The sequence below is a fragment of the Puntigrus tetrazona genome, chromosome 7, assembly GCF_018831695.1.
Source record: "Puntigrus tetrazona isolate hp1 chromosome 7, ASM1883169v1, whole genome shotgun sequence".
NCBI lineage: Eukaryota > Metazoa > Chordata > Actinopteri > Cypriniformes > Cyprinidae > Puntigrus > Puntigrus tetrazona.
The window spans coordinates 41,073,791-41,091,652 of record NC_056705.1 but is presented as its reverse complement, the minus strand read 5'-3'; the positions used below and the strand labels follow the sequence as shown (position 1 = coordinate 41,091,652).

Sequence of the window (17,862 nt, the reverse complement as noted above, 5' to 3'; positions counted from 1 at the left end):
CCATGCACAGGTGACCCACGCGTGACAGACAGACAGCAGCACACGGGGGAACTGGAGGGCCACAGCATGCTGGAGTTGTGTGCGTTTGAACAACTTCGATGCTGCGTTCTCTTCCAGTTGATGTGAAGGAATGTGCCGGATCACATTGCCACATCACACACACGGCGACGAGCCCCACGGCAGGGCCGCCGCTAACTAACAACGGGTAGAGACTAGCTGTGACTGTCTGCGACTGCCATTCAAAAAGTGGACACACGTGTCAACATAAACGGTCTCAAAACCGTGAATAAACAAGGGTGAAGACAACGGAAGGCTGAATCTGAAACGGAATCGAAATGAAAATGAACGGATGCAGCAAATTAATAGATGAATAAAAGATAAACCCTCAATGCAAATGGGGCATGTGGGGGACATTCTTGAATCTGTCATGCAAACAGGCAAACTGCTTCCACAGGGAATCTTTGGGAATTAAAGAGAAATAGGGAACAAGAAGAGAGAAGAGGATGGGGGGAGGACTAGTAGAGTCAGATAACAGGAAATCAACAGGGCTATTAAAAGCAGGAGTCTCCAAGACAGAAAGAGAGAGAGAGAGAGAGAGAGAGAGAGAGAGAGAGATGCAGATACTGCCCCAGCTCTTCAGAAGAGGGTTTTACGGGACAGCAGAAGGGTGGGAGAAGATTCGAGAGTCCAAAATAACTGAACCGATGTCAGTGTTACTGCTTACATACTGTCAGTCTCAGACGGCAGCGGCTGATGTATAATGCACACAGCAGTGGCAGGAGCTTTCTCAAAGCGACAGGCTCCGCCGGCTTTACGCAGCTTCTGGGAGTCAGTGTGCAGCGGTTTCTATCAGTCCTGCTACAATAAGCCCATCTGAGGACAACGAATCATTGGATTTGACAATGTTTGCGAGGTTCATCATAACAAATCTTCGTAGAGAGTTTTGCTCTTAAGACACTTACTGGCAGTAAACTAGATCAGTGTTTCTTAATCGTGCTTCTGGAAGCACACAGACAGTACACATCTTCAGAGAACCAGCTAAAGGAGATCTTCAAAGCGTATACTGTTGACATGCTACTAGGAACAGGATTGGGAAATGCTGAACTAGAGGTCTATGATTAGAACATTACCTTCAGCTAAGGAGGGGTTCCTCAAATCTGGGCCCCGGAGGGCCACTGGTCTGCAGAGTTTAACTTTAAACCTAATGAGACATGAGAGCAAGCTAATTAAAATCTACAGAGTTACAGGTAGGTGAGTTTAATCAGGTTTGAGTTAAACTCTGCAAGCTCAGGTTTGAGGAACCTTGAACTGTGGTCAGGGTTTAATCCCATTTACTTGCTCCTGTTCATCACATCTCCTCCTGTTTACATGGACGGTTCTTGGCTTCAATGTTTAGTGAGGAGTTAAAGTCTCTTTAAGCCTTTAACCGCCAGAAATGGAAGGAGGAAAGATAAGAATTTCAACGACGTGTGGCATGCATTCGACCAGAGATGTCGCTTTCTCTGGAGATGAAATCTCTAATTACACTGAACAGATTTTCAATCCTATTGCAATTAATTTCCAATTGAAACGCTGTTCCAGAAGACATGATGTTTTCCCTTTCATCTGAATACCGTTCCATTTGTCGAGTCTTGAGAACAACGCTCTACATGCATCAATTGGCGTTTATTAGCAGCTCGTTAGGTGGAAAGGAAAGAAAATATCTGATCTCACAGAGCTACGGAGCATGTCTCATCGCAGTTCATACCGTGGTGAAGGTCAGCGAACGAGAGCTTGTTTCTAGGTGTTAGGAAAGCATGTGTCGGTCAAAGTAACGAAGCAGGACCACTGACATGTGGGAGAAGACAGACAACTTCAGCATTGCACCATGCAAGCCCCCCGACAGACTGAGCACGTTTTGACTGACATGCACCACTTTTTGGTCAAGCAGTACAGTGGAGAGCAGGGCAATCGTTCAGACCACAACAAAAGGGAAAAGAAGGAAAAAAAAAAACAGTCCAAAACATAAAACATAAGGAACCAAAAGCAGAATTTAATCATAGACACGCAAATGCAGCTACTTTTTTTTGTACTCTTGGGAATTGTGACTAGCGTCTGTATCATTTGTTTTCTGAGTTTGAAGATGGTTAGAAAGAAAAAACACACCAACCTTCTCGGAGCTCTGAGGGATGTAGGGAATTGATGCGGAAACAAAATAAAATGAGGAGAAAAACAAGGGAAAATACAGAGAGAGTAAAACAGGCCACATTCAACCCAGAGAATTGCTGCTAGAGACAGAATGTCTAGGAAAAGAAAAGTGTGCTGCATTTTACAGGCCTTTTATTGCGCTGCCCATTAAACAGTATGACACAGGTCCAGTTATGAGCTTTACATGCCATCAGCAGGTACTGTGGTCTGGACTGACTTTCTTCTGCAGTTTTGATCATGCAGTATTTGACAAACACATTGGTTCTTCATGTAAACCGCATGACTGGGACCTGTGTATGAATATAGCCACACTTTTTAAAGCAGTGACGTGTTTGTTTGAGCAGCGCTGGACATCAGGCCGTCAAAGTTTATAAAATGGAACATATTTTGGCAGCAGTTTATGACAAATTAGAGGTTTAAAGTCAACGTGAAATCATAAGCACAGTTTTCTGACTATATTCACTGATGTGCTTGGTGGCTGATGACCAATATTAAGCAGGTGTTTTTTTTGTTTGTTTGTTATTTAGGCCTACCATCCAGTCATTTCCTTATGCTCGAAATCAAGAAAATCAAGCTCTTTTTTTATTGTTTTAAAATTAAGTAAAATAGGTTGCAAACCCAGTTTCATGTTGACTTTAATGTGCCAGATTATACATCTGTTCAATCATAAGTCAATATCAAATAACATTTTATATTTATACAGTGAAGTGATTCTTCAGTTAAGGGATCTTCTGACTAAACTGAATTGAATATTATCCAATTATATTAGGGAAGTTTAAAAAAGGTTAATTTCAAATAATGACCAATTAGGTTATTACATCTAATAGTTATTTTCCAATCATAATGTAAACATCTCTTTTCCAATATGACCACATATAAACCCAAACACACAATAATCGTATTGAGCAATTCTGTTTTTGTAAAGAACACTTTATTTAATCATCCTAGTGTACAGAAGACTCCACTTAATAGAAGAATCATCCATATTCATTACATTACAGGCTTAAACTACATTTCAGATCAAAGATTGCACTGTATTTAAAAAATAAGGTCATATCGACCACAATTTATCTAAAGTTTTGTTTTTTTCTTTTGCTTCAAAATAAAGCTCCAAAAGAAAAGTCAAACAGTTGTATTCCATGTTTGGCAATAAACACTGAGCACTGAGACATTTGCTGTAGAGAGTAAAGAGGTTCAACTCAATCCATCATTCCTGTTATCTTACGAGTCAGTCGTATTAAGTACACAACAAGCATTCAAGTCAATAAAGGTTAAGCTGAAATTAAACAGCAGACAGGCAGAAAATCAAGGCTGCAGCATTACGTTGTACTTACAAAAATGCTCACGCAACCAGAGGGACCCGAACAACAAAAATGACCTGCTATTCGGCTCAATTTTGTGTTTTTTGCATGTTCTTTTGTCAGCTTTGTTTACCGTCGTGAGCTGTTCCTACCTCTGACATACAGGTTGGCAGGTGCAGAATAGCGCGTGCCATCGTTGTTGGTCGCGACACATTCGTACTTCCCTTGGTCCGATTCATCGCTTTGTTCGATTTGCAGCGCTCCTACACAGTGGGAGAGAACACGAGCAGAGAAAGATAATTACAATAATAACACGAGCCATTAAACAACTTCCACTAAATCACATGCTAGGCCTATTTCTCTCTACGAATGGCATTATTTGTTCTGTTTAGACCGCCGTAAGGGTGAACGCCACAAAATGGCTCGGGCTAAAGGCCTGCCGCTATACTGACGCTTAACCCTGAGAGGCGGCATCTGCAGGCACGCCTCGCATTGGAGAGCTCGGTATAGACTTAACCAGTTTATGCAAGCTAAGCTCCTGGAAGCTGGGGGTAGAAATGTTTCCCCTTAAAATGTCTAATGCAGTGTTTCATTCTCTAGGCCCGATGCATCATGGGAAAGCAATTTCGGCACTAAAGATGGATTTCACGGTGGATCCGCGATGCATATTATGATTTTGTCAGGAACGGAGTCATTTCGAGGTGCTTAAATCGAAGTGTGTCGCGAGCTCGTATCTCGCCCTGCTGACTATCTTGGCGCCGGCCTAGAGAAGAACGTGGCAAGCACTGCAGTAGACATTTCAGAGGGCACACAGAAAGAAACCAAAAGAAAAGAGACTTTGCAGCATTAATTATCTCGGACATTTTACAACCACATCAATGGAGAGGAAAACATACAGTACAAGATACATGTTGCAGGGTTTCTAAAGGCACTTAATCATACGGGTGGTTCAAAATCGTTTGAGCTTTACTGTTTAGAAAAACAGCTGTGATAATAATGATCAATAGTAATTCTGATCGATTATTAATTGAGAGGTCTACAAAAGGTGATGGGGAGGGGTTAGCCCTGCAATATTATTACACATCTCACAGGACTGTTCATTATGGGAATGAGTGAAAACTGCAATACAGCAGCATATGGCTCAAATAAAAAAGGTTTACAGTATACAAAAGCAGCATAAAAGGGGGAGGACAATTAAAAAAAAAGAAATTTGGACCATAAATTTTGGTGTTCAATTCAATTCAAATTGACTGATCGATAAAATGGCCAAGGACTTCCGAAGGTGGAAGTTAGTCAAAAACGCAGCACTCTCAGGAAAAAAATGCGCTGCTCGAATCGTAAAAATGGAAGAAGAAAAAAAATCTGTTGGGAGAATTATCGTTACCAGTACATAAACCTCTAGCACATGCAAATCTTTCCAAAGAACAAGAAATGTGTGTCGGCACAACTTACAACCTTTTGACAACCCTTAGCTGAAAAACAAAATGCAATTGTATTAGAGGTCAAAATTCAAAACGGCTCGCACCGCCAAGAAAGCAACCAACCACTGCCATAGCTTTGCGCTACAAATGACACCCATAAAAATCCACCAATGGGATCAGCAGTGTGGTGTCACATGACCCAGGGAAAAAGGTTTCTTGCAATGCACCGCGCCGCCTCCTGAGGAGCTTGACCAAAAAAAAAAAAACGACACAAAACGGCCACCTCGGTTTCATCTGCCAGACCCACCGTTAGCTTTTCCCCAACCCTGAAGAATGGAAAAAATAAAAACGTCAAAAAGGAAAACAGCCTTCAACCCAAGAAAAGCAAGAAGGAAAAAATAGGTGGTGGAAGGAAAAAAGCACCGCAGAAACTTTATCAAAAAAGTGGTTGTTTGGGCTTTTTTAGCTCCTTTTGAGAAGGGTACAGGTAGAGGAAAGCAAATGGAGGACGAAGAGCGAAAAAAAGAAGTTTGTAAAGACAGAAAGATGCTTTTTGGGGAAAAATTGTGGCAGAGAGGTCTCCGGCGTGTCTCCGACATCTGGGCTCATGTGCGGCTGAACAAGAACACAGCTAAGGGGGGAAAAATGTTTGGCTGTTTTAGTTGGACGAAAAAAGGGACACATGATCTGCTATGGCCAAAAGATAAGAAAAATAATACAAAAACAATGAAATAGAAGAGAGAGGAAAAAAAAAAACACGTACAGGATATGCTTCTTTGGGCTGCAGTAAGCATATCGGCTCGGAAGAAAAAAACGAAAAGAACCAAAATACAAGAGGCTTTCTCGAACTGAAACCAAAACCAAACCAAAGAACCAAAAAGCGCTGAGGCGAAAATGGCGAGAGATATGAACAGAATGGGATGGAGCAGGGACGAGGAGGAGGAGGACGATGGGAAGATGCCGGGGCGTTCGATGGATGCAGACACATGTGGGACAGGAAGAATGAAGTCAGTTGTTCATTCTGTGAACTTGAGTTGAGCACTCTTACCTCTTATTGGCGTACCACCTGGGTGGATTATATGAATGCAAATAAGATTAAGAAAGAAGAGTCGTTAGTACGAGAAGAGAGGCTGGCCGCTTTGGAAGAAGAATCAAATTAGCTTTGCTTTGCTTTCTTACAGACTGTATTAGGCTACAACAGGAAAGAGAGATTCAGAAAAGACAGCCATTGGCTCTAGTGGAGAAAAGCACAGGATTGAGCATTGGTCACTTTAGGAGGTCAGAGAGCAACTGGTACAGTGGATGAAGCACAAGGGGCCGTTCTGAGACCTGTGGCCGTGATCTAGCGGGAGAGGGGAGCTGAGGACTGATTGACTGGGGGACAGTGGATAGTCTTTGAGCTGTGAGCTTTAGAGACACAGATGGAGTGACAGTGTCAGTGTCGGTCCTGCCGTGGCCCTGAGCAAGTGTGCTTTACTGCTAGTCAGCTAGTCAATGTGTTCTGCTGGCCTATCGACACCGTTAGTAAAATGCATGCCATGCATTTTAACAGTAGTTTGAGAAACATGGTGGAGACATTAGTGGGAGGCATGTGTGTTCAGATCTACAAACTTACCAAAGGACTCTGGAGATTTACAAAACAGAGAGAAGAAAGACAGCATAGAAAATATGATTATATTCCTTACGTTTGCTCTGGTTGACACACTTAAATCTGACACTCTATTGCACAGGGTGAAAATCAAAGAGAGAAATCAGACAACGGAAGAAAACAGGACAAGGGCAGAGCGGAGGACTCTGGGAAGACATGTCGTACCATCGAGGGCTGGAAAACACATCGGAGCACCTCGAGCGGCGCGGTCAGCCTACGAGTTTAGCGAAACGAAACTGGGGTTTTGCGCTACTTAAAGAGAGACCGCCCGATGCAAAGAATCACCAACGTGTTCAGCCCTGAATTTGGTCAGTTGGATGCGCATACACACGAGGGTCACACAAACACACACACACACACACAAAGGGACGCTCTTTTTTTTTACGTTTTTGGGCATAATTGAGGTTCGCCGGTTCGTGTGCTGCGTCATGACATGAGAGCAACAAACAAAACAACTTTGATGATTCTTTCGAGAGCTCTGAATGAAGCCAGATCTTGCTTATTGCGCATTGGAGGAGAGAAAATAAGGACATGGAGAACGACACTTATTTATTATGCATGGTTCGGCTGCTTTTTGCGACTAAGTGTTAAAATGGAAACAAAACAAAGCCCAATTTAAGCTGGCCAAAAATGCAGTCATAGCAGTGAATCATGGGTAATAAATTAAACAGACAGGAACACAAGACACATCACACACAGAGGGGGGACGCAGACGACGTAGATGCCGTTTCCTACAGAAAACCAAAGAAAAGGCTCCATGAGAAAGAACAGAAACTCAAACGGAAAGAAGGACAATAGCGGCTCTTGTCGCTGCTTTTCTTCTAGGGTTACGGAGCCGAGTGCTCGGAGGGAAATTACCTGATCGGAGCTGTTTGATGCGGCCGTTGTTGTTACTGGTGTTGACCGGGAGGAAGTCTTTGAACCAGGAAATGTCCGGGTCCGGATTACCGCTAGCAGCGCAAAGCATGGTGGCGGTACGAGTACGCTCCACCACCTTGAGCTGAGGGCCCATATCTATGGTGGGGAAACCTGGGGGCAGCTGATCCTCTGAAACACAGGAACACCAGCAATGTTACACACACACACACACACTTTCACTGAAGCTGCTGCTGGAATCTGGATGAAGTTGAAAGACACACACATACACACACCTCGTGTCTGCACTGCTTTTTAGCTGTAAGCAATCCGGTAACATTGACAATACATAGATGATGAAGGGTAACCCACGTACGTTCACGTTGAAGGGAGATGCTGAACATTTAACCACCCAACTTCCAAATACTGTCTAATTACGTTTGTTTTAATAATCACACTTTAAATAAAAAAAAAATGTAGTCAGTAAGAGGGTTAGAAATGAGTATTCTAAATTTGGCTGGTCTGCTTTATATATATACATTTATTTCTCTTGAATTGTTGAATTATCTTATCAGTAGAAAACCTTTTATTCAATAATCATTTGGAAAAATTCTGTGACATTCCCGTCACTCCTCAAACATCAGAAGGAACTGTATTACATTATAAATTAAGTCTAGACCAGCTTAACTCAGATGTGATGTATTCTAATAAACACTATAAGAGCAAAGACAGATTTTAATTATTTATTGATTTGTTTAAGAATTGTTTCCAAATTAACTATTTTAGAATTATGTAGCCCAAGACCCACTATAGATCTTCTTCAGATATATATATATACATATCAGATTAGTTTGATGTGGATACATTCATACCTTCATTATTTTAACTATTTTACTACTGATTCACTTATTGGTGAATTTCAATATAAACACATATTCATTACAAAATGAAGCTAAAAGTTTGACCAATATTTTCTGAAGGTTAACCACCTCTTGTGTGTATGTGTGAATGTTTCTGTGAACCTACAGCAAACACAAGCAATCTAAAACAAACAAGAAGTCAACAAGCCTCTAGGGAACATTACCAGCGTGCGCGCACACACACACACACACACACACACACACACACACACACACACACACACACACACACACACACACACACACACACACACACACACACACACACACACACACACACACACACACACACACACACACACACACACACACACACACACACACACACACACACACACACACACACACACACACACACACACACACACACACACACACACACACACACACACACACACACACACACACACACACACACACACACACACACACACACACACACACACACACACACACACACACACACACACACACACACACACACACACACACACAGTGATTAGCCCTGAACTACACAAACATCTCCTGGGATTTGCTTTCCATGAACCTCAGATCAGGTATACAAAAACAAAAATACAGCTCACATCTCTTACAACTGCCTTCACTGCATTTTACCAGGCTTTTGGATAATTTGTGCAAAATTTGATTACAAGTGCAATGAAATGCTGTAGATTTACTTCAGAATAGAGCAAACGAGCATCTATGACAGCTGCTGTATCACTGTGCAGTTCCAGCTTGCATGTTGACAGTTCCAGGGCCATTTTCTCTTGTTTCCAGAAAACAGTGAAGGATTTGAATGAATGTATGATAGACAACGGAATAATATCCCTGTCTAAATAGTGACTAAAGAGTGATTATGACACTTCAGCGCCTCAGAGGGAGGCATCTGCTGTAATGGTGGATTTCCTGCAGCTCATAAAGAGCTTGAAACGCTCCTCATTGTCTCGGAAATCATTATAACGTTCTTTCATAGTGTTGCGATTCAGCGAAGATTTGAAGATGTCCTTAATTTATGCCAAGCAAGTGCCAAGGTCTGCATTTCGAAATTCATACATCTCAAGGTTTAATTCATCATTTTAACACCTCAGTAAATGGAAATGATCTCAGTACAATAGGAAGCTAAATTGTAACAAAAATAATGTCACAATGAAAAAAACTTTATGCACGATACAGTTTTGATTTTGACGCGGGAAGATGACCTGGACATGAGCTTTGCATGTTTGACGATTCATCCATTTGACATAAAACACAAAAGCAGCCGCAGCACATCTGGTCTACGATGTCCAGAATAGTATGATGTTTCCCACGTTATTCTTTTAAAACACTTCCAGTAATCATCCCTTGGGCATTAACACAAATTTTATATCTTTGTGCAAACATTCTACTCTAAATCCTCTCGTGACCTTCACAGACTGTGAGCTACACATTGCAGTGGATGAGTGTCTAATTTTAGCTCTTCTGTGTTGTGTAGGCATCATCCATTAGAAGGAACTTGGCAGCTAAAGTCTACGTATCAGTCTGTTTTCCTAAACATGCAGGTATAAAGTTACGACAAAAGCTACAGAAAGCTGCTGAGGGATCATTTCGATGTCTAACCAATACTTGTGTCTGACCCCAACATACAAGCTGATAGTGGATTTAATCTGTTGTGGTGTGCTGCATCTTGTTGGTGAGTTTAGCTGCCTTCACAATGGTGTAAAATTAGACTCTGTTTAATATGGTTTATGGATATACCTCACGTCTGTACATCATGTATGCCACTCGTTTAACCCATATGAACAACAGCTACTGAGCGACTGAGTACTGGGGTGCCCCAGGGTTCAGTGCTAGGTCCACTAGTCTTATCAATGTACATTACAGTAATTATAAAAGCCACAAAGCTTTCGCTATGACTGCTGCCCACATACGTCACTGCCTATCTTTCAGACATTTTCATTTCCGGGTTGCTTTTGAAAATCGCTCTTTCAGGATTGCTAATAGCTATGGCTGACGTATGACAAATGGCTTGTGTTTGTCCTCTTTTGTAAAATGAATGCGTGTACTAAATGATTTAATGCGAACGATGTTGCCTGTGTTCAGTGCAGAACGTGTCACTGCAGAAATGACCACACTCACTTACAATAAACTCTGCTAATTTATTTGCAAGGTTTATGGAAAGGCCAACAAATAACATATGAGACGCTTATCCAAAGCTCAGCACAACGCTAATTGCGTATTGGCTGTGGGTGTGTGTAAGTCTTTAAAGCAATGCCAAGGTCGACGTGTGAATCAAGCTTTTTAAAACGAGCCAAATTTCACCTGCCATAAAGCCAAGTGCCTGCAGTCAACCTTAGAGGAACAGAGGCGATGCCGCTAATAATTATCGAACGTGACAATCCATGCGGCCTGAAAATCAATGCCTTTCAGGCTATATGTATTGTTGGAAATCAAAATATGCCTGTGAGACTATACGTTTTCTCTCCTGAGAGGAATCGATCTTCGGTCTCCATTGTACAATACAGAACCTTCCACCAAAGCGGCAAGAACTCGACAAGTTCAGCCAAATACATTCGTCCTTGGTCCTCTCCGGGCATGAAGGGGGCATTTCCCTAGGATATTTTCTATTCATATTTCTCAAACTAACAGAAAAATACTTTCTTTAGCTGCACTGCATAATTAAATATGGATTTCTGGTGTCTGGCATTGTTTTAGAACCACTTTCCATGAATACACTACTCTTTGGTGTCCCTTTCTTTTCGAGGATAAGAGGCATAAATCCAGCACTGTTTTTTTTGCTGTAGGACGCATTAGATCTGTTAAACTACGATAAACTACGATCTAGTTAGCTGGTTTTAAACACGTCAAATGTTGTTTTTTTCAAACAATTAAACGTATTAGCATAAAATGCAGTCTGTTCAGGGAAGTTTTATGCTTTAAATCGTTTTGCTATTGACGGTTTTATTGCGAATGAGGAAGTGGGATTTAAGCGCCACATTTGCTTTTTACAAAAGCAGTATCTCTACTGAAAACATGACAGAAAGAACTATTAATTGACGTTGAAACCAACAGCATTTCACAAAAATCAGTTGCGTATTTCAATACAAGTCAGCAATTGTTTGCTTTTCACCAAGAAACACACACACAATTAATCAGCATTACATTTATAAATCACCTCACGAATTAAACGGTACTTCACTCTGCCAGTTCTCTGATTAACTGTTGAAAAACTCGACGGCAGAGGCAGAGATGCGTCCTCAAGCTAACGGCGGGCAAATAACCACCGTTAATTGTTATTTAATTTGTGCTCTCCACATGATTGTAAGCTTTTCGAGGAGAAAGGTTATTGACGAAAACATTTCAAAGCATAAATTAATTGAACTGCGTTTGCCGTATGCTATGTTAGCACTTCAGCTCGCGGCCACGGCGAGGTTTTTCTGCTGGGGACGAATAAATCACAGCCAGGAGAGTGAAGGGGAAAAACAGCAGTGTAGGTCAATTCAGAAGGTGAGGGCAAGAGGAATTTTGGAGTTACGGAGGCAAAAAGCAGTGATACGAGCGAGGGAATTAAAACATTAAATTAAAAGTTAGAAGCGCATGAGACCATTTTTCTCACAATCGCATTTACCGTCTTTAACATCAAGGGCAAAAGAGATCCCAAGCGCTCACCTGAACTCTCATTATACACTGGAGTACAGTATATCTCCCTTCCTCCCGTCACCTGATGCAGAATAATGGTGCAGTCGCCCTGTGAAGAGAGTCGCCAGCCGCCGCGGGGCCAAAGAAAACCCCCCGGTGACCATTTACACACATTAATGGCGCTCAGGTCATCGAGCACCCGATGGATGTGCTGCCTAATTCACTAGTGATGGTGTGACTTCACAAAGTGTAGGACTGCACTTCATCTCATGCATTCATACATATTTAACTCTATAAAATAAACGCCTCCGGTGGGACATTGAACTAATGCATTATTAATTGTGTCTTAAGTGTCTCCGTGTGTTATTTTAGTACTATTGATATGCTATTACAGTATTATTAGTATTAATTTTAGATTCAATTTGCTCACGTGCTTTTGTCATTTCTGCTTAGCTTTCATTTATTATCTATTTCACTTTTGGTTTCAGTAATTACTTTAACCTAAACTTGTTCGGTATTCATGCATGCATGGGCGTATTTAAATCTTCATTTCAATAGCAATATTTTGAATTGCTTTTTAAAAGTTTCACCGATCTTCACTTTTGATGTTTTGTTACATTTTGAGATTTCTATTTATATATAGCTTCATTTATTATTATTTAAATTGAATTAATTTTAATACTTCACCTTTAATATATACATTATATTATTATCGTTCATTTAAATTCTTTTATATTGTCAGTTTTCTTTTCCATTGTTTATTTTTTTTTAGATTTCCATTTGAATTATTGTAGTACTTCAACTTAAGTGTGTTTCATTTCAGTTCGGCTTCTTGAGTTACGCTTTTCATCTATTTTTCATCTTTTTGTTTAGACAAAGTGGCCTGTAATAGTTTTACTCAACAGTAACCACTTTCCAGGCTCATTTCAGTCGTATTACTGTAGCTGTCCTTACCGAAGCGGCAGCACTTCTCTAACGCTCCCTAATCGCAGAGGAGGACGCACTAATTAAATACAGCTAATTGAGTCTCTGTGGACCGGGCTAACGCTCCAGCGTGATTAGTCACTGTTTACCCGCTGAAGTTAGCAGGGTTTGTTTAACTGACAATGAGTGAAGCCAGAAGAGGCCGATTCGCTGCAGCTGGAAATTAAAAGGCCGCGCTGCGTAATTGATTCTTGCGCTTATCTGCGAGAAACGCTGCGAGTGAGATAGCAGGCATTCTTCTGCCGGCCACGGCGTTATTCACCGAGCTCAAAAACACACAGAGCTGCGGCCAGTTAATGGCTTGGGGTTGGGAATCGATCAGCGTCACACAGCGACTGATGCACGTATTAGATGCAGCTTTGCCTCGCTCTCATTCCTTTAGTGTCGTCGGCAGATGTTTTTGCCTGGATGAGGTTATTCGCTGTGGAAAATCCCCTCGGGCCATAATAAGATATATTTGTTGGACGTTTTGAGCGAGCGCAATCTCCTTAGAGCCGCTGTCACAGGTCAGCTGGTGTAAAGACGCATTGTGCTGCGGTCATCCCTCCCGCCGCAAAAGCGCAGATTACCAACAGAGACAAATAGCAGGAAACCCTTCAAGTATGACTGCCATCCCAGCCGTATTTTCCGCTTCCTTTGGCGCTTTTGTGCCGAGCGGCGGGCCAAAGCGGGTTAGGGTGGGCTTGTGTTTGCTTCACTTCGCTCAAGATAAGTTTGTGCTGGTGCTTTCAGCCACAAAAGGGCAGAGGAGCGTTTTCTCTTCTGGACTGTGACGGCAGTCAATGTTGCTGGATTCGTCCTGGATTGCTGCTGAACCCCAGAGACGCGCTTACGCCATATTGATCCGGGATTTGAGAGACAGAAGGTCCGTCTCGAGGAAACTCTACTGCTGTTCTTCTGTTTCTGATGTGTCTGTGTGTGTGTAATTAGTCCCCCGTGTTAATTAATACAGAAAGCGTTTTTGTGCTCTGGAACAGTGAGTCACAGCCGTGACAAAAGGGCCAAATTGAACACTGAGCTGGGAATCAAAAACCACTTCATTTTCAGGAATAGTGGAACGATATTTGTTTAAATGAGCCAATAATACACTAAATGTCTGTCTGTACTGTTTAGTGCAAAATACCTTCTTTATTTATCTATTATCGCATGCGTTTTTTTAATTATTCACATTTCATTGCGTGCATTGATGTGCATGAAGACAACATTGCTGAAAAATGCATTTAAATTCAAGCGTTAGAAGTATTACAATTTAAACTGGAATAAAAATACATTGAAACCAAGTCATGTTAAATGACAAAAGCACATACATTACTGAGAATTATTCTGGTCTTCCTTAAAGTGTCGACGCTCGATTAAGGTTCAGTGCACATTATGGAGAAACTTTTTATCAACAGAACAGAAGAGACGAGACGTCTGCTATCTGTCAGAAATAAAGCTCTTAAAACTCAGTAGATTGCGTGTGCGTTTGCATTTCCACCCCCTCTCCGGCTCTCCGCTCTCATTTACGCCCCCTGATGTATTTGCTTGTTTTCTTTGGCATGGTTCAGCGTGGCCTGTTAATTACGCTTTTGTTCCGTCTCGAACAGAATCACTCCAGCGAATGTAAGAGCTCTCCATTAATGCTTCCTCTGACGCGGCTGAGTTGGGCTCCTCTCCGTTTGCTGTTATTTTCCTCTTCTTCATGTGACACTTGTTCTGTGATAATAAAGGTTATCTTTTACATTTGGCCGCGTGGTAAATGACAGGCGGCTAATCCGGCCACCGGCGCGTTTATCAGTGCGTTCCAGCTGCCGTATAATCTCGCGAGCGCTTTCGCTGAGATGGAGGTAAAAAGCTGCAGTGTTTCCATCAATCATGTCTCTCGTAAGTCAGAAATTTGACCTGTGCAGGAATGCCAACCTCCTCCAATAAGAGCGCCGCTCACGGGAAGTTCACCAGTGTCTCTGTCTGGACATGGAGAACATCACTGCTCGTTTGCCTGGACCATACACCATCTCCATAGGAACCAAAAATATGATCCATGCCGAAAGCTCTCAATTCATATCTGGTATTCCCACATCCTCATGAAGGCCACATTAAGAGAGCAGTTCACTCAAGAACTACAATTCACATCATATCCTCGACTTATTGTCTCATAAGAATATATGGGAAACGTGATGAAAATATAAAGATACGTTCATGAAAAAATATTATCCTGTTTGATGATATTTCTGTTGCAAAGACGAACAAAATTCCTTATCTTTGTAAACTCTGAGGTACAATTTAAGTATATTCTTATAAACTATATTATTTCTGTTATAAGCAGTCCTTTTAAAGGCACTCAAAAACATTATTTATCTATATAAATTTCAGTAACACTTTCTATCAATGTCATATTTATAAATCAATATAAGGGTATTCTTAAGGCATTATGATGTATGCATAATGCATTATTAATAACGTGCTGTTCATAATTTATTAATTTATGTTATATCTATTATCATTTCATGAGAACAGTTTTAAAGGGATCCCCTATAAAGACATTTATAGCTTATTAGAACATAAATGTTGTCTCTTACTAAAATACGTAGTAGAAAACCAAAAAAATGCATGTCGTTTAAAAGAAATTGTCACCAGCTTCTGTACTATGGGGGCGCCATTTTATATTTTATGTGCAAAGTACTTTCTACTTATTAATGGCGTCAAACGGTTGCACTCGGTGAGCTACTGGTGCTTTTTACTGTAACAAAACATAGAATACACTGTTCAGAAAGTAAAATACTGATAAGATATCATATTGTGTGGATTTTGGTTATAATTTTCAGTTGAAGGGCAACAAGAGAAGCAATGTTTGACTTTCCTAGCTTCTTTCTAAGTGATAAGAGTTGGACAAAATAATGGGAAGATGCCAATGGACGAATAAAACGTCCTAAAGACCTGTTTCTTTGTTCTCTCCATTTTTGCTCTGATGCCTTTGACCACAGCTACAGAAATATCCAGGGTATTTAGACTTCTTGTGGGAAAAAAAAATGTGTGGTACAGCACTTTGTTGAAGCCTATGCTTATATCCATCTCCACCTTTAAGCTCTTTCAGTAGCTTTAGTCATCATATCAGGATTTCATTTTCTGAGATGTGTGTCTCACAGAGTGCAACCATTTTACCTTATATTCTAAAATATGTAGAAAACTGTGTGATTTTTTTTTTAATAAGACAAACTACTCATGGGTTTTCCACCACATATTTCAGTAAGAGACAGAAGTTACATTATATTAAGCCATACAAGTCTTAATACCCAGGGATCAATTTAATGTCTTCTAATATTTACTTGAGGTTTTAACTTTTAAGAGTATGATCATTTGTAACACACAAGTTGCCATGCATTATAAGTCTCGTATCTTTACATTTTACTTTATTTTTTTAAGTGGACAAATACCCCTTATAAGTATTTGGCAAATAGCCATAAGGTCACAATGACACATCTGCTTTGAACGTGTTTTTTTTTTAATATAATATGACTTTGATTATTTGGCTGGCACCCTTTAGACAGCTACATGTCAGCTAGCGCTCATCAGAGTATTGCGTCTGCTTTCGATGGTTCCTCGACAGACATAGTGAGTATAGAATACTTTGCGAGCATGTGAACATTCTACCTACCCTACCTACGTCTACTAACACTCTTAGGTTCATATAATACACTTTGCCATTTTTTCAGTTGAAAGGACAAGCTAGCTCACACTAGCCTCACAGAAAAGACTCAAATAAAACTCAGCACCTAAACACTCACAGACTTCTTAGAAAGTGTTACAGAAATTATTTTAAATATAAGCTGGCTGCTCATTATAATTGGGAACTGAAACATGACATGCACGGTACACGATGTTCTCTGGGTATTTAAACAAACAACTCCGGTCACAACCTGTAGCACAAACAGAGCAGACGCGAGAGCAGTCATGAACCGCTGCGTTAAACCGGTCTCTAATAGTTATGATATGAAACATGAACATTTACTGTGTTTTTAAGGTTTAATGTGTTCCTACAGTCCTCCGCAGACCCTCTTGGCTGTCGATACAGTAGATGTGTCTGTGGAAGTGCTCCTCATGGACTCTCTGATTGTGCGGAAGCCCTTGAGTGTAAGCGCTTATTGATCGTCTGGACCGCCGAACTGATAAAGTCTATCGAGCGCTCGCTCATCAGCTCTGAATGACGGCAGAGACTCAAGAGCTTAGAAAGCATCATCAAAACCAGCATCATTAACCCCGTGAAGCTACTGTATTATATTTGATACACAAAAAGGCCTTACAATCAAAATGTTGCACACAAACCGCTTCGTCTTCTCTCGCTCTCTTTTAGTAGAATTATACAGATGCCCACTTCAGCTGGTACTTCACACGTCTTTTTGCAGCCAAGCCTTGGATCATTTTGATCAAGTAAAATGTCAGAATAAAAGCATAATAAAGTGATAACAATGAAGTGATATTCTAAAAATAGTAATATTTCCGGATGAACTCTTCCTGGACCGAAGCAGCTAGGCTTTATTTGATTCTCCATCAGTCATTTTCTAGAAAAATCAGATCATCGGGATCTTTACTTTCACTGTTCCTCAGCGGAGCAATGATCTTCACAAGCCTAAAGAAAAACATCTCACATCTTCTGAGGAGGCTTCACTGCTTCATTGGATTACACTGCACTGGAGATATAGATGACCACTCATATTTCTTGATCTTCTCTGAATAAAACTGAGCAGGTTTTCCTCTGTGTTTTCTTCACATCAGAACCGTTCTCTAAGGTCAGGCTGTAGAGGGTTAATGTGAGCGTTCAGCACTGATTCCCGTGAGAGAGTGGATTCCTGACGTCTCTGTCTTGGAATCTCAGACCGTGTTTCAGATCTCTGGCTCGATGCATTCCTGAGATGAATGAGACGACCTTTGACCCGCAGGGGGATCAGAATTCA

General features: G+C 41.0%; 1 protein-coding gene across 1 annotated transcript in view; it reads right to left on the bottom strand.

Annotated features, from left to right (window-relative positions):
- Positions 1–17,862, bottom strand: part of LOC122348901 (receptor-type tyrosine-protein phosphatase S) — an 819,186-nt gene that overhangs the window by 607,437 nt on the left and 193,887 nt on the right. The window contains 5 exon segments of the mRNA XM_043244791.1: positions 2,150–2,161; positions 3,641–3,751; positions 5,958–5,975; positions 6,525–6,533; positions 7,416–7,604. Of these exon segments, the coding sequence (XP_043100726.1) occupies positions 2,150–2,161; positions 3,641–3,751; positions 5,958–5,975; positions 6,525–6,533; positions 7,416–7,604 (339 nt within the window).